General features: G+C 45.5%; 1 protein-coding gene across 1 annotated transcript in view; it reads left to right on the top strand.

Annotated features, from left to right (window-relative positions):
- The window catches only part of LOC137345184 (NACHT, LRR and PYD domains-containing protein 3-like), a 71,407-nt gene that overhangs the window by 28,946 nt on the left and 21,717 nt on the right, over positions 1-20,744 (top strand). The window contains exon 7 of the mRNA XM_068008649.1: positions 13,587-15,324. Coding sequence (XP_067864750.1) covers positions 13,587-15,324 — 1,738 coding nt within the window. The remainder of the gene's footprint in view (positions 1-13,586; positions 15,325-20,744) is intronic.

Genomic DNA, 20,744 nt, shown 5'->3' with positions numbered 1-20,744 from the left:
CCCATACACACCTGGCAGGATCCTGATACACTGTGAAACCCCATACACACCTGGCAGGATCCTGATACTCTGTGAAAACCCGTACACACCTGGCAGGATCCTGATACACTGTGAAACCCCATACACACCTGGCAGGATCCTGATACACTGTGAAACCCCATACACACCTGGCAGGATCCTGATACACTGTGAAACCCCATACACACCTGGCAGGATCCTGATACACTGTGAAAACCCAAACACACCTGGCAGGATCCTGATACACTGTGAAACCCATACACACCTGGAAGGATCCTGATACACTGTGAAACCCCATACACACCTGGCAGGATCCTGATACACTGTGAAACCCCATACACACCTGGCAGGATCCTGATACACTGTGAAAACCCAAACACACCTGGCAGGATCCTCATACACTGTGAATCCCCAAACACACCTGGCAGGATCCTGATACACTGTGAAACCCCATACACACCTGGCAGGATCCTGATACACTGTGAAACTCGCTACACACCTGGCAGGATCCTGATACACTGTGAAAACCCGTACACACCTGGCAGGATCCTGATACACTGTGAAACCCCATACACACCTGGCAGGATCCTGATACACTCTGAAATCCTTTATACACCTGGCTTGATAGTGGTGGTTTGATACAACTGAGTGACTTGCTTGGCCTTTTCAGAGTGCAGTTAAGAATGAAATGTATTGCTGTGGGTCTGGAGTCATAGAATTGCGGAGTAGATTTCCTTCCCTGTGGACACTGATGAAGCAGATAGCTTTTTTTTTACAATAATTTGATAGTTTTATTGTCAAGTATTACTTGTGATCCTTGTGTTTGATTCCAATTTCTTTTTTTACCTATCCGAACTTTAAAGCCCCAGCTGGCCTGGTTTTTATATTAATTCATATCTCCAGATCACTAGTTCACGCATCTGGATTTCAATCCAGTCGCATAACCACTATGCTACTGCACTCAAAACAGACAGACCATTACATTGGAACATCGGAGCAGGAGTAAGCCATTCAGCCCATCGAGTCTGCCCCGCCATTCAATATGATCATGGCTGCTCAACCACTTCAATGTCTTTTTCTCACACTACCCCCAGATCCTCTTATGTCATTTGTATTTAGAAATCTGTCAATCTCTGCTTTAAACATACTCAATGACTGAGCTTCCAAAGCCCTCTGGGGTAGTGAATTCAAAAGATTCACAACCCTCTGAGTAAAGACATTTCTCCTCATCTCTGTCCTAAGTGTCTTACCTCAAACTTTGAAATTGTGTCCCCTGGTTCTAGACTCCCCAACCAGGGGAAACATCTTAGCTGCATCTATCCTGTCTATCCCTTTAAGTATTTTGTAGGTTTCAATGAGATTACCTCTCATCCTTCGAAACTCTGGAGAATACAGGCCCAGTTTCCCCAATCTCTCTTCATAGGACAGTCCTGCCATCCAGGGAACAAGTCTGGTGAATCTTCATTGCACTCCCTCTATGGCAATAATATCCTTCCTAAGGTAAGGGGAGCAAAACTGCACACAGTACTCCAGGTGTGATTTAACCAAGGTTCTATACAATTGAAGCAAGACTTCACTACTCCTGTACGCAAATCCTCTTGTGATTAAGGCTAACATACCATTAGCCTTCTTAATTGCTTGCTGCACCTGCATGTTAGCTTTCAGTGACTTATTGACAAGGACACCCAGGTCCTTTTGTACATCTACACTTTCTAATCTCTTACCATTTAAGAGATCCTCTGCACATCTATTCTTCCTACCAAAGTGAGATCACCTCACATTTTTCCACATTATATTTCATCTGCCACGTTCTTGCCCACTCACTAAGTCTGGCCAAATACCCTTGAAGCAGCTTTGCATCTTCATCAAAACACACATTCCCACCTAGTTTTGTCTCATCCGCGAACTTGTAAGTGCTACATTTGGTCCCCACATCCAAATCATTGATATATATTGTGAACAGCTGGGGCCCAAGTACTGACCCCTGCAGTACCCTACTAGTCACAGCCTGCCAACGCGGGAGTGACCCGTTTATTCCTACTCTCTGCTTTCTGCCTGTTCACCAATCCTTAATCCATGCCAGTATCTTACCTCCAATCCCATGTGCTTTAATTTTGCTAACCAATCTCCTGTGGGGGACTTCATCCAAAGCCTTCTGAAAATCTAAGGATACCACGTCCACTGACTCCCGTTTATCAATTCTGTTAGTAGCATCCTCAAACAATTCCAATAGATTCGTCAAACAGGATTTCCCATTCATAAATCCATGTTGCCTATGCCCAATTAGATCATTATTATTCAAGTGACCATTTATCAAATCCTTTCGAATAGATTCTAGCATTTTCCCAATGACTGATGTAAGGCTAACAGGTCTGTAATTCCCTGTTTTCTCCCTCCCTTCCTTCTTAAATTGTGGGTGACATTTGTGATGTTCCAATCTGCAGGAACCACTCCAGAATCTATAGAATTTTGGAAAATGATCAATGCATCTACTATCTCCATAGCTAACTCTTTCAACACTCAGGGATGTCGAATATCAGGTCCTGGGAACTTATCAACCTTCAGCCCCATTAATTTCTCCAATACAACCTTCTCACTAATATTAATTTCCTTCAGTTCCTCTTCCCCCCCCCCCCCCCAATCATTTGGATCTCTAATTCTGGGAGATTTCTTGTATCTTCCTCAGTGAAGACAGACACAAAGTCATCATTTAGCTTCTCTGCCCTTTCTGTATTCCCCATTATAAATTCTCCTGACTCTGCCTGTGATGGACCCACATTTGTCTCAGCCAAACGTTTCCTTTTTACATACCTGTAGAAGCTTTTACAGCTTGTTTTTATATTTTCTGCCAGCTTACATTCATAATCTATTCTTCCTTTCTTTATCAGTTTCTTGGTTCTGCTTTGCTGTATTTCAAAATCCTCCCAATTCTCAGGTTTGCTACTATTTCAGGCTCATTTTTGGCCTTTTCTTTTGATCTTATGCAATCCTTAACTTCCTTTGTTATCCATGGTTGACTGCCTTTGCTTTTGTGGTTTTTGTGTCTTGAAGGAATGTATAGTTGCTGTAAACTATAAAAACCTTGCATTTATATAGGGCCTTTCTTGACCCCCAGACGTCCCAAAGCGCTTTCTCGCCCATGAGGTACTTTTGAAATGCAGTCACTGTTGTAATGTGGGAAACTCAGCAGCCAACTTGCACACACAAAACTCCCATAAACATCATAGAGTCATAACCACACAGAGAGTGAGGCCATTTGGCCCATTGAGTCCACGTCAGCTCTTTGCAGAGGAATCCAATCAGCCCCGTTTGCCGGCCCTTTCCCCATAGTTTATTTCCCTCAAGTGCCCATCCAATTTCCTTTTGAAATCATTGATCGTTTCTGCTTCCTCCATCTTCGTAGGCAGTGAGTTCCAGGTCATTACCACTCGCTGAGTGTAAAAGTTTTTCCTCACATTCCCCCTGCTTCTCTTGCCGAATACATTAAAGCTGAGTACACGGTCTTGGGAACAGTCAGCTAATGGGAATAGCTTTTCTCTGTCTACTCTGTCCAAACCTGTCTGTCAAATCTCCCCTCAATCTCCTTTGCTCCAAGGAGAACAACCCCAGCTTCTCCAACCTGACCTTGTAGCTAAAATCCCTCATCCCTGGAACAACTGTGGTAAATCTCTGCTGCATCACCCTGGGGTGGCGGGATTGTCTTATGTGGAGAGATCGAGGAAACTGGGCCTGTATTCTCTCGAATTTTGAAGAATGAGAGCTGATTTCATTGAAACGTTCAAAATTCTTACAGGGTGTGACAGGGTGGATGTAGATGGGATGTTTCTCATGGCTTTGAGTCTAAACAAGGGGACATCGTCTCAGAATAAGGGGTAGGCTATTTAAGACTGAGATCATGAAGAATTTCTTCACTCAGAGTGGTGATGAATCTTTGGAATTCTCTACCCCAGAGGGCTGTGGAAGCTCAGTCATTGAGCATGTTCAAGACAGATATTGATGGATATCTGGGTACTAATGACACCAAGGGATATGGAGATAACGTGGGAAAGTGGCATTGAGGTCGATGATCAACCATGATCTAATTGAATGATGGAGCAGGCTCAATGGGCTGAATAGCCTACTCCTCCTATGTTTCTATTACAAGGACCCTCGCGTCCTTCCTAAGGTGTGGGTGACCAGGACTGGCTGCAATACTCAAGTTGTAGCCTAACCAGAGCTTTTTAAAGGTTCAGCATAACATCCCTGCTTTTGTATTCAGTATCTCTATTGATGAACCCAGGATCTGTCATACTTTGCAATAAAAATAACCAGATAATCTGCTTTTGTGATGTTGATTGAGGGGTAAATGTTGACCAAGACACAGGCAATAACTCCCTTGGCATAACTCCCCTGGTCGTCTTCGAAATATTGCCATGGGAAGTTGTACATTCACGTCAGAGGGAAAAGGAGTTTTGGTTTAATGTCTCAGCATAAAAACAGCACCTCTGGCAGTGCAGCACTCCTTCAGTACTGCACTGGAGTATCAGCCTTGATTTTTATTCTCCGGTTTCTGGAGTGGGACCCGTAACCTTCTGACTCACAGTAAATGTGCTACCAACTGAGCCACTGCTGACACCATTCAGTATTGACCTGGGCACCAGATATAACCAGCCCAGTCGACCCTGCAAAGTGCTTCTCACTGACATCTGGGGAATTGTGCCAAAATTGGGAGAGCTGTCCCACAGGCTCGTCAAACTACAGCCTGAAATAGTCATAGTTACATCATCATATATCTCAGCCAATGGCCCAGATTCCTCCATCACAATCACTGGATATGTCCAGTCCCACTGACAGGACAGACCCATCACAGGTGGTGGCACAGTGTTACACAGTCAGGAGAGAGTGGCCCTGGGAGCTCTCAACATTGACTCCAGATCCCTTGAATTCTCATGGCATCAGGTCACATATAGACAAGGAAATATCCTGTTGATTACCACCTACAGCACTCCCTCAGCTGATAAAATATTATTTGTTCATGTTGAACACCACACAGAAGACACACTGAGAAGAGATGTCACAGAATGTACTCTGAATGGGGCACTTCAGTGCAGCACCACTGCTGACCGAACTGGCTAAGTCGTGAGGACATAACTGCCAGACGGAGCCTGCGACAGATGGGAGAACCAACACGTGGTAAAAACCTGCTTGGCATCATTTTCCCCAATCTACCTATTGCAGATGCATCTGTCCATGACAGTATTGGTAGGAGTGACAACCACACAATGCTTGTGGAGTAAATCCCATCTTCACACTGAGGACCCCCTCCATCGTGCTGAGGGGCAACTGCCATAGTGTTGAATGTAATAGTTTCAGAACAGATCTAACAACACAAATCTGGGAATCCATGAGGCACTGTGAACCATCAGGAGCAGCAGAATTGTATTCCATCGTGACCAGTAACCTCGTGGCATGGCATATCTCTCACTCTACAGTTACTGTGGAGCCAGGGGTTCAACCTGGTTCAATGGTGAGTGTAGGAGAGCATTGCAGGATCAGCACTGGGCATACTTAAACATTAGGCACCAACCTGATAATGTAATGACACAGGACTACATGCATTATAAACAGCAGAAGCAGCATGCTGTAGACAGAGCTAAGCGATCCCACAACCAACGTATCAGATCAATGCTTAGCAGTCCTGTACATTTTTGTTATACGTTCATGGGATTTGAGCATCGCTGGCAAGGCCCACATTTGTTGCCCATCCTAATTGCTGTTGAGAAGGTGATGGGGAGCTGTCTTGAACTGCTGCAGACTATCTGGTGTAGGTACACCCACACTGCAGTTAGGAAGGGAGTTCCAGGTTTCTGACCCAGTGACAGTGAAGGAACAGCAAAACCGATCCAAGTCAGGATGATGTGTGACTTAGAGGGGAACTTGTAGGTGGTGGTGTTCCCATTGTTATGGCCAGGTGGGTGAGGCCTGGCTTGTTCCCACTGTTCACTTCCCAACTGACCACAGCAAGTGATTTTGTTGTTCAGGTTTTAACCCCTTGTGTTTTATTTGTCAAATAAACAGACAGTGACAGGTTTTCTTGGAGGTTTAAAACAGAAGATTAACTATTTATTGAACAGTTTTCATTTCTGAAATGGTCGTAACTGCATCCATGCACGTTTTCACTCACACACTGACAAAAGAATCGATAGATAGAGAGGAAAAGGGTAAATAGTTTGAAATTAGGTAGGTGTTAGGGGTTCATGGTAAACCTGTTGAATCTTCTCCGAGGACAGTTTCTTTAAAGTTGCAGGCCTGGGTGTTTGCCATTTTCTGGTAGTTAAGACTTCAGACTGGAGGAGGCGCTGGTCACTTTCAGTTCTCTGCTGTACCAAGTTGAAGTGGAGAATTTGCAGCAGGGCTCCTTCTTTGGTTTTTGCTGGGCTACTTTTCATAGCCCTTGGTTGGACTTCTTTTTGGAGATATTCCTGTTATCTCTCTCTCTCTCTCTCTCTCTGTGTCTCTCTTTCGCTCTCCAGAGAGACCTTTTTAAGGTTAAAAAAAAACCACTCACATTAGTCACTGTTAGGAGATGCCTGCTCCCTCCCTGTTGTGACCACAAAGTGGCCCAGAATGTGGCTACGTCGCACATCCTTTGTTTCAGAAGAAACCATTCAATTCAGGAATGTCTCTTGATGTTTTCAGGATGGGTGTAATTGACACCTCCGAGCCTGGAATGTATCCTTTTGTTCTTAACAGATCGTGAGACAGTTTGAATATACAGGCCAAGTCAGCCCAACGTTCGGCAGCCATTTTGCAGCACACTGTCCACTTTTCAAAGGGACGGTCAGTTTTTATAAATTGTCAGTTTGCTTCTGTATTTCCACCATTGCACTTCTCGTGAGTGTGACACCATGCAGCTGCTGCCCTTGTTCTCTGGTTGGTAGAGGTTGTGGGTTTGGAAGGTACTGTCGGCAGAGGCTTGGCAAGTTGCTGTACTGCATCTTGTATCTGGTACACACTGCTGCCACTGTGTGCTGCTGGTGGAGGAGTGAATGTTTAAGTTGGTGGATGGGCTGCCGATCAAGTAGACTGCTTTGTCTTGGATGGTGTCGAGCTTCTTGAGTGTTGTTGGAGCTGCACTCATCCAGCCAAGTGGAGAGTATTCGATCACGCCCCTGACTTGTGGATGGTGGACAGGCTTTGGAGAGTTAGGAAGTAGGTTACTCGCTGCAGAATTCCCAGCCTCAATACTGTAGTCACAGTATTTGTGTGGTTGGTCAAGTTAGCTTTCAGGTCAGTGACAACCCCCAGGATATTGATGCTGAGGTGGGGTGGGGGAGGCTTAGTGGGATGCTCAGTGATGGTAATACCATTGAATGTCAAGGCAAAATGGTTCGATTCTCTTTTGTTGGAGATGGTCAGTGCCTGGCACTTGTGTGGCACGAATATTACTTTCTATTTATTTGCAGAAGGCTGAATTTTGCCCAGGACTTGCTGCATGTGGATGGGGACAGTCTCAGTATCTGAGGAGTTGCAAATGGTACTGAAGACTACAATCATCAATGAACATCCTCACTTCTGATATGATGAAAGGAAGGTCATTGATGAAGCAGCTGAAGATGGTAGGAAACTACCCTGAGGAACCCCTGCAGTGATGTCCCAGAGCTTAAATGTTTGGCCTCCAACAACCCCAATCATCTTCCTTTGTATTCGGTATGACACCAACGAGTGGAGAGCTCACCCCCCCCCCCCCCCCACGATTCCCATTGACTTCAATTTTGCCAGGGCTCCTTGATGCCATATTGGGTAAAATGCTGCATTGATATCGAGGGCAGTCACTTGGTCACTTTCACCCCACCTCTTGAATTCAGCTCTTTTGTTCATGTTTGGACCAATGCTGTAATGAGTTCAGAAGCCAAGTGACGCTAATGGAAACCAAACTGAGCATCGGTGGGTGTAACTAACCCACATGGACTGCAGTGGTTCAAGGAGGCAGCTCATCAACACCTTCTCAAGGGCAATTAGGGATGCGCAATAAATGCTGTCCCAACCAGTGATGCCCACATCTCGTGAAAGAATAAAAACTAATCTCAGACCCAGGACATCACTGCAGGAGTTCTTCAGGGCAGTGCCCTCAACCCTCTGTTTAACATGCATATAGTTCTGTGTTGTCGCCTTACCAGGTTGTCACCTCATTTTTATATATGCCTTCTGCTGCTCTTGGCATGTTCTTCCCCACTCCTCATTGAATCAGGGTTGATACCCTGGCTTAAAAACAAGAAATACTGGAAATACTCAGCAGGTCTGGCAGCATCTGTGGAGAGAGAAGCAGAGTTAACGGCCGGAATTTTACGCCGCCCCAGCGGGTCGGATGGTGGCGCGGGTGCGGCGTAAAATTGAGCAGCAGGCTCCGGGAGGCTTAAACACCCCGATTCTGCCGCCGACCAAGTTTACGGAGGTCCAGTAGAGGGGGCGGGGGTGTGAGACTGGGACAGAAGGTAAGTTCGGGCAGCCTCACCACTTAATGGCCACTCAACGGCCCTCGCCCGCCTCCACGGGTATTTTACCTGTGGCAAGCAGGTGTGCCGGGGACGTGAATGGCCGCCCAGCTATAGCTGCCAGCTTTTCCGCACCCTGGGGAGGTGGCCTGGCAATCGGGCACAGGGTACCCGATTGAGGGCCGCCCCCGCCTCCCAACCCAACCCTGGGATCCAAGATGCCCACCTCCCCCCAGAGGACCACCCGAGCCTCACCAGGGCACGACCGATTCCCCTGGTGAGGCTGCCCGAACTTACCTTCTGTCCTGGTTCCATTGTGTCCTCCTCGGTCAGCTGGCCTGCAGTCTCAGCAGTGGCCACTGCTCCCGGTGACGCTGCTGAGACTAAGAGCTGCCGGCCCGCTGATTGGCCGGCAGCTCACTGAGGCAGGATCTCCTCTCTCAAGCGGGTGGAAGTCCCGCCTCGGGCCAGTGACAGCCTGGGGATCCATAAAATACAGGACAGATCCCCAGGCTGAGCGGGAGTGGGATCGGCGCCGACATTTACGTTGGAGTCTGACTCCCATCCGCCCAGCGTAAAATTCCGGCCAACGTTTCAGGTCAGTGACCCTTCTTTAGAATTGGCAAATATTAGAAATGTGAAAGGTTATAAGCAAGTAAAGCAGGGGTGGGGCAAGAGATAACAAAGGAGAGGGTGTAGATAGGTCAAGGTCACAGAATAGCTGACCAGAAGGTCATGCAGCAAAGGCAAACAATATGTTACTGGTGTATTGAAAGACAAAGCATTAGTACAGATAGGGTGTTAATGGACTGAAAATTGAACAGCCGCAAATATAAACATGAAAAAAAATCAGTGGGTAAGCAAACTGAACAAACTAAAATAAAATAAAATAAACACAAAAAAAATCAAAAAGGAAAAAATTACTAAAAATATAAGTAAATTGGAGGGCCCGTCATGCTCTGAAATTATTGAACTCAATGATCAGTCCAGCAGGCTGTCGTGTGCCGAATCGATAAATGAGATGCTGTTCCTTGAGCTTGTGTTGATGTTCACTGGAACACTGCAGCAATCCGTGGACAGAGATGTGAGCATGAGAGCAGGGGGGAGTGTTGAAATGGCAAGAAACCGGAAGCTCAGGGTCATGCTTTCGGACTGAGGGGAGGTGTTCCGCAAAGCGGTTACCCAGTCTACGTTTGGTCTCCCCAATGTAGAGGAGACCACACTGTGAGCAGCAAATACAGTATACTACGTTGAAAGAGGTACAAGTAAATCGCTGTTTCACCTGAAAAGAGTGTTTGGGGCCTGGGATAATGAGGACAGAGGAGGTAAATGGGCAGGTATTACACCACCTGCGATTGCAGGGGAAGGTGCCGTGGGAAGGGGATGAGGTGGTGGGGATAATGGTGGAGTGGACCAGGGTGTCGCGGAGGGAACGATCCATTCAGAATGCTGATAGGGGAAGGGAGGGGAAGATGCGTTTGGTAGTGACATCACGCTGGAGGTGGCGGAAATGGCAGAGGATGATCCTTTGGATATGGAGGCTGATGGGGTGGAAAGTGAGGACAAGGGGAACCCTCTTGCGGTTCTGGGAGGGAGGGGAAGGGGTGAGGGTAGAGGTGCGGGAGATTGGCCGGACACAGTTGAGGGCTCTGTGTCCAGTGGAGGGGAATCCTCATATGAGGAAAAAAGAAGACATATCAGAAGCGCTGTCATGGAAGGTAGCATCATCAGAGCAGATATGTCGGAGCCGGAGAAACTGGGAGAGTGGAATGGAGTTCTTACAGGAGGCAGGGTGTGAAGAAGTGTGAAGAAGATTTACTTGTACTTCTTTCAATATAGTACACTGTATTCGCTGCTCACAATGTGATCTCCTCGACACTGGGGAGACCAAACGCTGCATGATGCCACTGCCAAACGCATCTTCCCCTCCCTTCCCCTGTCAGCATTCCGAAGGGATCGTTCCCTCCGCGACACCCTGGTCCACTCCTCCATTACCCCCACCACCTCGTCCACTTCCCACGGCACCTTCCCCTGCAATCGCAGGAGGTGTAATACCTGCCCATTTACCTCCTCTCTCCTCACTATCCCAGGCCCCAAATACTCCTTTCAGGTGAAGCAGCGATTTACTTGTACTTCTTTCAATGTAGTATACTGTATTCGCTGCTCACAATGTGGTCTCCTCTACACTGGGGAGACCAAACGCAGACTAGGTGACCGCTTTGCAGAACACCTCCGCTCAGTCTGAAAACATGACACTGAGCTTCCGGTTGCTTGTCCTTTCAACACTCCCCCTTGCTCTCATGCTCACATCTCTGTCCTGGGATTGCTGCAGTGTTCCAGTGAACATCAACACAAGCTCAAGGAACAGATCTCATTTACCGATTCGGCACACTATAGCCTGCCGGACTGAACACTGAGTTCAATAATTTCAGAACATGACGGGGCCCCCCATTTTACTTATATTTTTAGTAATTTTTTTCTTTTTGATTTTTTTTGTGTTTATTTTATTTTATTTCATCTTAGTTTGTTCAGTTTGCTTACCCACTGATTTTTTTCATGTTTGTACTTGCAGCTGTTCAATTTTCAGTCCATTAACACCCTATCTGTACTAATGCTTTGTCTTTCAACACACCAGTAACATATTGTTTGCCTTTGTTGCATGACCTTCTGGTCAGCTATTCTGTGACATTGTCCTATCTACACCCTCTCCTTTGTTATCTCTTGCCTCACCCCTGCTTTACTTGCTTATAACCTTTCACATTGCTAATATTTGCCAGTTCTAAAGAAGGGTCACTGACCTGAAACGTTAACTCTGCTTCTCTCTCCACAGATGCTGCCAGACCTGCTGAGTATTTCCAGCATTTCTTGTTTTTATTTCAGATTTCCAGCATCTGCAGTGTTTTGCTTTTATTGATACCCTGGCTTGATGGTCTTGGTAGAATGAAGGATATGAGGTTGGAGATTGTGGTGGAAGACACCACTGCTGCTGCTGATGGCCTGTAGTGTCTCATGGATGCTCAGTTTTGAGTTACTAGATCAGTTCTGAATCTGTCCCATTTAACATGGTGGTTGTGCCACACAATATAATGGAAGGTGCCCTCAGTGTGAAGACAGTACTTTGTCTCCACAAGGACTGTGTGGTGGTCGCTGTTACCAATATTATCATGGGCAGATGCATCTGCGATAGGTAGAATGGTGAGGAGAAGGCCAAGTAGATTTTCCCCTCTTGTTGGTTCTGTCACTACCTGCCGCAAGCTCAGTCTGGCAGCTATGTCTTTCAGGACACGGCCAGCTCAGTCAGTAGTGGAGCAAGAGAGACGGTCTGGATGATGGACATTGAAATTCCCCACCCAGCAAACATTCTGTGCCCTTCCTACCCTCAGTGCTTCTCCCATATGATGTTCAATATGGAGGAGTAATGATTTGAGGGCAGTCGGTAATAATCAGCAGAATGTTTCCTTGTCCATGGTTGATCTGATACCATAAAACTTCATAGGGTCTGGAGTCATTTTTGGGGACTGTGATGGCCACTCCCTCCTGACTCTGTACGACTGTGCTGCCACTTCAGGTGGGTATGACCTGCCAGTCTGACAGGATGTAACTAGCGATGGTGATCGAGTCGTTTGGGACATTGGCTGAAAGTTATGATTCTGTGATTATGAATATCTCAGGCTGTTGCTTGAGTGTGGGACAGCTCTCCCAATTTTGGCACAAGAACCCATATGTTAGTGAGGAGAAGTTTACAGGGTTGACTGGGCTGGTTGTGTCATTGAGGCCTCAGTCGATGCCAGTGGTTTGTCTGGTTTTAAATACCTTTTTAAATACTGATCTGATAGAATTGAGTAACTTGCCAGGCCATTTCAGCCAGCAGTTCGCAGTCAACCACATTGTTGTGTGTCTGGAGTCACCTGGAACCAGACTGGATAAGGTTGGCAGATTTCTTTCCCTAAATGACATTAGTGAACCAAGTGGGTTTTCATGACAATCTCGTAGTTTTCATGGACAACATTCTTGATACAGTGGCGCAGTGGTTAGCGCTGCAGCCTCACAGCTCCAGGGACCTGGGTTCGATTCTGGGTACTGCCTGTGCGAAGTTTGCAAGTTCTCCCTATGACCGCGTGGGTTTTCGCCGGGTGCTCCAGTTTCCCCCCACAGCCAAAAGACTTGCAGGTTGATAGGTAAATTGGCCATTGTAAATTGCCCCTAGTGTAGGTAGGTGATAGGGAATATGGGATTACTGCAGGGTTAGTATAAAATGGGTGGTTGTTGGTTGGCACAGACTTTGGTGGGCCGAAGGGCCTGTTTCAGTGCTGTATCTCGAAATAAATAAAATAAATAGATACCAGCTTTATTCCACATTTATTTACTGAACAGAATTAACATTCCCCAGCTGCCATGGTTGTATAGAAACTCATATCTCCGGATCAGTGGTCCAGGCCTCTGGCTTACTAGTCCAGTGACATAAGTGTGTTACTTTACCCTTGGTGAAAAACAGAGACCTCAGAGTTTTGACAGGCTGGAGGTGGTTACAGCGATAGGGAGGGTCCAGGCTATGGAGGGATTTGAAAACAGTGAGAATTTTTAAATTGATATGTTGCCGAACTGGGAGCCAATGTCCAGCCAGATAAACTGCTCATTGTCTGATACAATAACAGTGGGATTACTGACAATTCACAGTATAACCCACTTGTGTCCGATGTCATATTTCCCATTTTTACTGCTGATAGTTTTAAAAATTAATCCAATGGAACCTCTACTGTTGTATATCCCAGATCACGTGTGGATTTGTAATGAGATTTCTTATCATACAGGGCAGGACAGATCATGTTAACCATCAGAGGGAAAATATCACCTGTGTAGGCATCTCCATGTTCAGTAAATGTTAGAATCAAATCAGGATTTAAAACTTCTTTTCACCATTGTTCATTTTCAGGTGAAGTTTTAATTAACTGAGTTTTAATTTATACACACACCTCTGTTGAAGCTTTGAGTTAAATCTTGCAACATTTATTGAATAATAAAATGTTTTCAGAAGTTGTTTTTATATCAATACAGCTAACATTGAAAAACACTTTCTGTCTGTTCTAATTGAAGATGTTCAACAGAAACACAAGGAAACACTCCGGGTACAAACTGAAACACTGAGAGTGAACACTATCCTAATAAAGGAGAAGGTTAAGATTTTCCAGCTGGTTGATCGATACGCTGAGCTAACGGTCATTTCTACTGTTCGAGATCGGACACTTGTAGAACATGAACTGCTGATAAGAGGCCGAGACCATGAAGAGTGGAGAGAGAAACATCTCCGGAGAGAACTGGAAAAAATCCGACCTGATCAATTATTCCAGAGCAGTTTTTCCTGGGGAAAATCCAAATCTGGGAGTTCAGCAGCAGTGAGTGGAGTCCCAGGGATTGGAAAAACAACAATGGTACAAAAGATTGTTTATGACTGGGCCACTGGGAAAATATACCCAAACTTTCAATTTGTTTTCAGTTTTAAATTCCGGGATTTGAATACTATGAACTGTAGAATAAACCTGAGGAATCTGGTACTGGATCAGTATCCCTACTTTGGGAATATCCTGGGAGAGCTCTGGAAGAATCCAGAGGGATTGCTGTTTATATTTGATGGTTTGGATGAATTCAAGGACACGATCGATTTTGGTGACAATCGGAGAAATACAGAACCTCAGTCTATGTGCACAGATCCCGAATGCTGGTGTGAAGTGTCTGACATTGTGTACTGTTTAATACAACACAAGCTGCTCCCAGGATGTTCAGTGTTAGTGACCAGTCGTCCCACTGCATTACATTTATTGGAAAAGGCTGAGATCAGTGTCTGGACTGAAATCCTGGGATTTGTTGGTGATGAACGGAAGGAATATTTCAACAAGTTTTTTGAAGATCAGATGGTGGCAGCAGCTGTTTTCAAACACGTGGAGGAGAATGAGATCCTGTACACCATGTGCTACAACCCTTCCTACTGCTGGATCCTCTGTCTGTCACTGGGTCCCTTCTTTACACAAAGAGACAGGAAACAGCAGCAAGTTCCCAAGACCATCACCCAGCTATATTCCTACTATATTTACAACATTCTGAAAAACCATAGCCGAGAGATTGAAAACCCCCGTGATGTGTTACTGAAGATCGGTGAGATGGCCTTCACAGGAGTCTCCAGGAAGAAGATTGTGTTTAGAGATGGAGATTTGATCGAGTACAATCTGCAACCTTCCCAGTTCCTGTCTGGATTCCTGATGGAACTTTTGGAGAGAGATGATTCTGTCCAGAATGTGGTTTACACATTCCCGCACCTCACCATCCAAGAGTTTGTAGCCGCACTCGCACAATTCCTGTCTCCAAATCCCGGGGACATCCGGAAACTCCTCAGTGATGCCCGCAGGATGAAGGATGGAAGATTTGAGATATTTCTGCGTTTTGTTGCTGGTCTCTCCTCCCCACAGGCAGCTCGACCCCTGGAGGAGTTTCTGGGTCCATTTCCTCATCAAACAACCTGCCGAGTGATTGACTGGGTGAAGGAGAAGTTTAAAGGAGCGATTAGAAACACAAACCGTGAAAATGATAAAAGGAACCTCCTGAACACATTGCACTACCTGACTGAGTCTCAGAATAAAGCACTAGTTCAGGACACAGTGGGATCTGTGAACACACTTACATTTAGTGAATTGCGACTGACTCCAATTGACTGTGCGGTTCTGTCTCACGTTATTGGTCTCTGTGATACCATAAAAAACATTGATCTATATAACTGCAACATTCAGTGTGAAGGACTCCAACAGCTGGGACCCGTATTGCACACAATCCAGGTGTTGAGGTAACTGTTTATTTGTCTCTAACTGTTGAAATGTTGAACAGTCACAGATTGTGTTGTTGCTCCGTAATGAAGGGAAAGAAACCGTTCTGTTGACCCTCAAACTCGGGTGTCAACTGATGTGGCAGACAAAAGACACCTGCACAAGATACTTCGTATAAACACCTTTATTGTTACTTAAATCACTTAGCTACTTGTAATTTCACTTGTTCAACTACTTGTTGCAATAAATCACAAGACTCACGGCTTGGACTTCAATACGACCCATTGTGAGGTGAGGTGATCAGTCTCCCTCTGATGGGTTCTCTTCACTGAAGTGGACTCAGGGTTCCCTTTCCGTGATGGTCCTGCAGGTCTTCTCCTTTCGGGGCTCCTAGCCTCCCCTTCTTATCCAGTTTCTCCCAGCATCGCAAATGTTCTTTGTCACGTACACTCAGGGCCTGGAGTCGTCTGTCTGCTTAGGTTTAAAATCAAAATCCATCTGCTGGCCTTCCTTCTTATCTGTAACCTTGTTACCACAGCATCCCACAGTCTCATTGAATGTTTTATCTCCCACTGCCTAGCAGGCTGGAAAATAATGACTTCAGCTGCTTCACAGCTCCTTCTCCTTGTGTAAAGCTGGCAACTTTTCCCTTCATGCCTTGCACAGTTTTAGCTGTTAACCTTCGGCTGCAGTTCAGTTAAACCAGAGAGAAACAGATTTAACACAACAATGACAAATAATAAGAGGATTGTTTAGTTTTACCATCAGGACTGGAAAATCTAAAATGGATCCTTGTGAACCATCAGGGATTTTAGAATCTGTATGGAATCAGTAAATACAGGTCACTGAAAGGGTCTGATAATTTAATTACAATAAATCATCATTAATAAGGCTGGACAGCAGAATGTAAATATATAATATAAACCAGTAGTACAGAAAATTAATGTCAAATATTTTCCACATCCACCATTTTAACTAGAAACAGGACAGAAACCTGAGTTTAAATAATTAACATTAGATATTTAATCCAATCCCATGCAGGATGTGTATGTCGAGGGAGACGTTTCCTGGATTGGGAGTATTGGGAAAACAGGAATTATTTTTTCTGTAAATGTTTAGAATTATTCACAGTCCTGAACATTAAGTAAAGAGTGACATTTGGGAGGTTCAACTTGCTGATAAAAAGACTCCAGTCTGACGTGTTATGGGGTATTAAACCCGGAGTACAGACACACACCGGTCAGTGGTGGAGTCTCACAGCAGCAGCTCCTGGGTAAGCCAGGGGCCTGAACCCGGGAATTTCCCATAATCCGTCCCCTTGTGTGAAGTCCCAATCTAGGAGGGAACTTCCAAAAATTCCCCAAAACTGTCGGACCAGTTAACCTTTGAAATAAATGCAGTGCCAGTTTAATGGGGAATAAAGTGAGAGACTCCCCTCCCCTGTAAAATAGGAGCACAGGCACATTTAAAACTTGCAATGGGACAGAATCAATTCTCCTTGTTATATAAAATCCTGGGGGAATGGATTTTACAGCAGCAGTTAGCACCATTTCACAATATAACTCACCCCAGGTATTATACAGATTGATCTACTGGACAGAGTAAAAAGTACAGGAAATCACCGTTTTATCATTTAATTCAGGATCTGGATTTAATTTAATACATTTAATACAGTCATGTGGCAAGTCGAAGAGACTTAGCAGTTGGAAGGAAAAAAGGCAGAAGCGCAAAGGGACAGCCAACTGTGTAACAGCCCCGACAACCAATTTTATCTGCAGCACTTGTGGAAGAGTCTGTCACTCTAGAATTGGCTTTTATAGCCACTCCATGCGCTGCTTCACAAACCACTGACCACCTCCAGGCGCTTACGCATTGTCTCTCGAGACAAGGAGGCCAAAGAAGAAGATATACTGTACAGAGTAAAAAGTACAGGAAATCACCGTTTTATCATTTAATTCAGGGGAAATCACCCCATTCCCATAAACTCCAGGATTTAAGAAGTGACAGAAATGAGACCATTTCCCCCAAACATGACGAGGCTGGTCACTAATCTCCAGGAGAGTAATTCTGATCATCAGGCAATGAGACCAGACTGAGGGACAGTTAAAGACTTCACACAGACAGTACTGTATTACAGAGGATATACAGCACAGAAACAGGCCATTCGGCCCAACCAGTCCATGCAGGCATTTATGCTGCACTCGAGCCTCCTCCTGTCTTTCCTCATCTAATTCTATCAACATAACTCTCTATTGTCTTCTCTCTCATCTGATTATCTAACCTCTCCTTCAATGTATATAAACTATTCACCACAAATACCTACTGTGGTAGCAGGTTCCACATTCTCATTCGAGAGTCTTTATGTCACAGAAGGAGGCCATTTGACCCATTGAGTCCATGCCAGCTCTCTGTATTGTAGTTCACTCAGTCCCCTGCTCTATCCCCATAGCCCTGCGAGTTTATTTCCATCAATTGCCGATCCAACTCTCTTTTGAAATCATTGATCATCTCCACTTCCAACACCCTCATAGGCAGTGAGTTCCAAGTCATTACTACTCATTAATGGCCCTGGAAATAGTGGATGTATTGGTGGTCATTTTCCAAAATTCTATAGACTCTGGAACAGTCCTAACTTCCCCAGTCTATCTTCATAACTGACGTTCCTCATCCCTGGAACCATTCTTTTTAATCTTTTCTGTACTTTCTCCAAAGCCCTCACGTCTTCCCTCAAGTGTGGTGCCTAGGATTGGACACAATACTCCAGCGGAGGCTGAAGTAGTGTCTTGAAGAAGTCTTACACAGTCATTTGCTGTGATCTGGATTGCACTGCCTGAAATGACAGTGAAGCAGATTCAATCATAACTTTCAAAAGGGAATACTTGAAAGGAAAGATTTGCGGGGGGATGGCATTGGGTGAATTGCTCATTCAGAGGGCTGGTGCAGACACGATGGGCTGAATGGCCTCGTTCTGCACTGTAACAATTCTGTGATCCTGAAATTGTCCATTTTGGCAGGAAGAATAAAAGAAACATATTATCTAAATGGTGAGAGATTGCAGAGCTCGGAGATGCAGAGGGATCTGGGTGTCCTAGTGCATGAATCACAAAAGGTTAGTATACAGGTACAGCAGGTAATTAGGAAAGCTAATAGAATATTTTCATTTATTGTGAGGGGAATTGAATACAAAAGTAGGGAGGTTATGCTTCAGTTATACAGGGTATTGTTGAGACCACATCTGGAGTAATGTGTACAGCATTGGTCTCCTTATTTAAGGAAGGATGGAAATGCATTGGAAGCAGTTCAAAGAAGGTTTACTAGAGTAATATCTGGAATGGGTGGGTTGTCCTATTGGAAAGGTTGGACAGGCTAGACTTGTATTCGCTGGAAGTTTAGGAGAGTAAGAGGTAACTTGATTGAAACATATAAGATTCTGATAGGTCTTGACAAGGTGGATGTGGAAAGGATGTTTCCTTTTGTGGGAGAATCTAGAATCAGGGGTCACTGTTTAAAAATAAGGGATCGCCCATTTAAGACAGAGATGAGAATTTTTTTCTCTCTCAGGTTCGTGAGTCTTTGGAAATTCCTTCCTCAAAAGGTGGTGGAAGCAGAGTCTTTGAATGTTTTTAAATTAGAGGGAGATAGATTCTTTGTATGCAAGGGGGTGAAAGGTTATTGAGGATAGGCAGGATATCAGCCATGATCCTATTGAATGGAGCAGACTCGAGGGGCTGAGTGGCCTACTCCGCCGACTAATTCTTATGTAAGGAGAACAACCCCAGATTTTCCAATCTAACCTTGCAGCTAAAATCCCCCACCCCTGGAACTGTTCTGCTAAATCTCCACTGCACCCTCTCAGGGACCCTCACATCCTTCCTAATGTGTGGTGACCACATCTGGGCGTAATACTCCAATTGTGGCCTAACCAGAGCTTTATAAAGATGCTACATAACTTCCCTGCTTTTGTACTCAATACTTCTATTTATGAAGCCCAAGATCCCTTGGAGGAAGCACTGGGGGCGACGAGGGCACAAAGTGTACTCTGGGTGGGGGAGTTCAATGTCCATCACCAAGAGTGGCTCGGTAGCACCACTACTGACTGAGCTGGCCGAGGACTAAAGGACATGGCTGCTAGACTGGGTCTCCGGCAGGTGGTGAGGGAACCAACACGAGGGAAACACATACTTGACCTCACCAATCTGCCTGCCGCATATGCTTCTGTCCATGACAGTATTGGTAGGAGTGACCACCGCACAGTCCGTGTGGAGACGAAGTCCCGCCTTCACATTGAGGATACCGTCCATCGTGTTGTGTGGCACAATCACTGTGCTAAATGGGATAGATTTCGAACAGATCTAGCAATGCAAAACTGGGAATCCAACAGGCGCTGTGGGCCATCAGCAGCAGCAGAATTGTACTCAACCACAATCTGTAACCTCATGGCCCGGCATATCCCCCACTCTACCATTACCATCAAGCCAGGAGACCAACCCTGGTTCAATGAAGAGTGCAGGAGGGCATGCCAGGAGCAGCACCAGGCATACCTCAAAATGGGGTGTCAACCTGGTGAAGCCACAACCCAGGACTAACTGCATGCCAAATTACATAAGCAGCATGCAATAGACAGAGCTAAGCGATCCCATAAGCAACGGATCAGATCTAAGCTCTGCAGTCCTGCCACATCCAGTTGTGAATGGTGGTGGACAAATAAACAACTAACTGGAGGAGGTGGTTCCACAAATATTCCCATCCTCAATGATGGGGAGCACAGCACATCAGTGTGAAAAATAAGGCTGAAGCATTTGCAACAATCTTCACCCAGAAGTGCCGAGTTGATGATCCATATCGACCCCTTGCTGAAGTCCCCAGCATTACAGATGCCAGACTTCAGCCAATTCGATTCACTCCGCGTGATATCAGCACCATTCGCGACTCCTCAAATACTGAAGCAGTCCATGTAGAAATGCAGCAAGACCTGGACAATATCCAGGCTTGGGCTGATAAGTGGCAAGTAACATTTGCGCCACACAAGTGCCAGACAATGACTATCTCCAACAAGAGAGAATCTAACCATCTCCCCTTGACATTCAACGGCATTACCATCGCAGAATCCCCCACTATCAAAATCTTAGGGGCTACCATTGACCAGAAACTGAACTGGAGTAGCCATATAAATACCATGGCTACAACAGCAGGTCAGAGGCGAGGAATCCTGCAGCGAGTAACTCACCTCCTGACTCCCCAAAGCCTGTCCACCATCTACAAGGCACAAGTCAGGAGTGTGATGGAATACTCTCCACTTGCCTGGATGGGTGCAGCTCCAACAACACTCAAGAAGCTCGACACCATCCAGAAGGAAGCAGCCAGCTTGATTGGCACACCATCCACAAGCATTGACTCCCTCCACCACCGACGCACAGTGGCAGCAGTGTGTACCATCTAC

Source organism: Heterodontus francisci, chromosome 28 (assembly GCF_036365525.1).
Source record: "Heterodontus francisci isolate sHetFra1 chromosome 28, sHetFra1.hap1, whole genome shotgun sequence".
Lineage (NCBI taxonomy): Eukaryota > Metazoa > Chordata > Chondrichthyes > Heterodontiformes > Heterodontidae > Heterodontus > Heterodontus francisci.
This window is presented reverse-complemented; position numbering and strand designations above follow the sequence as displayed.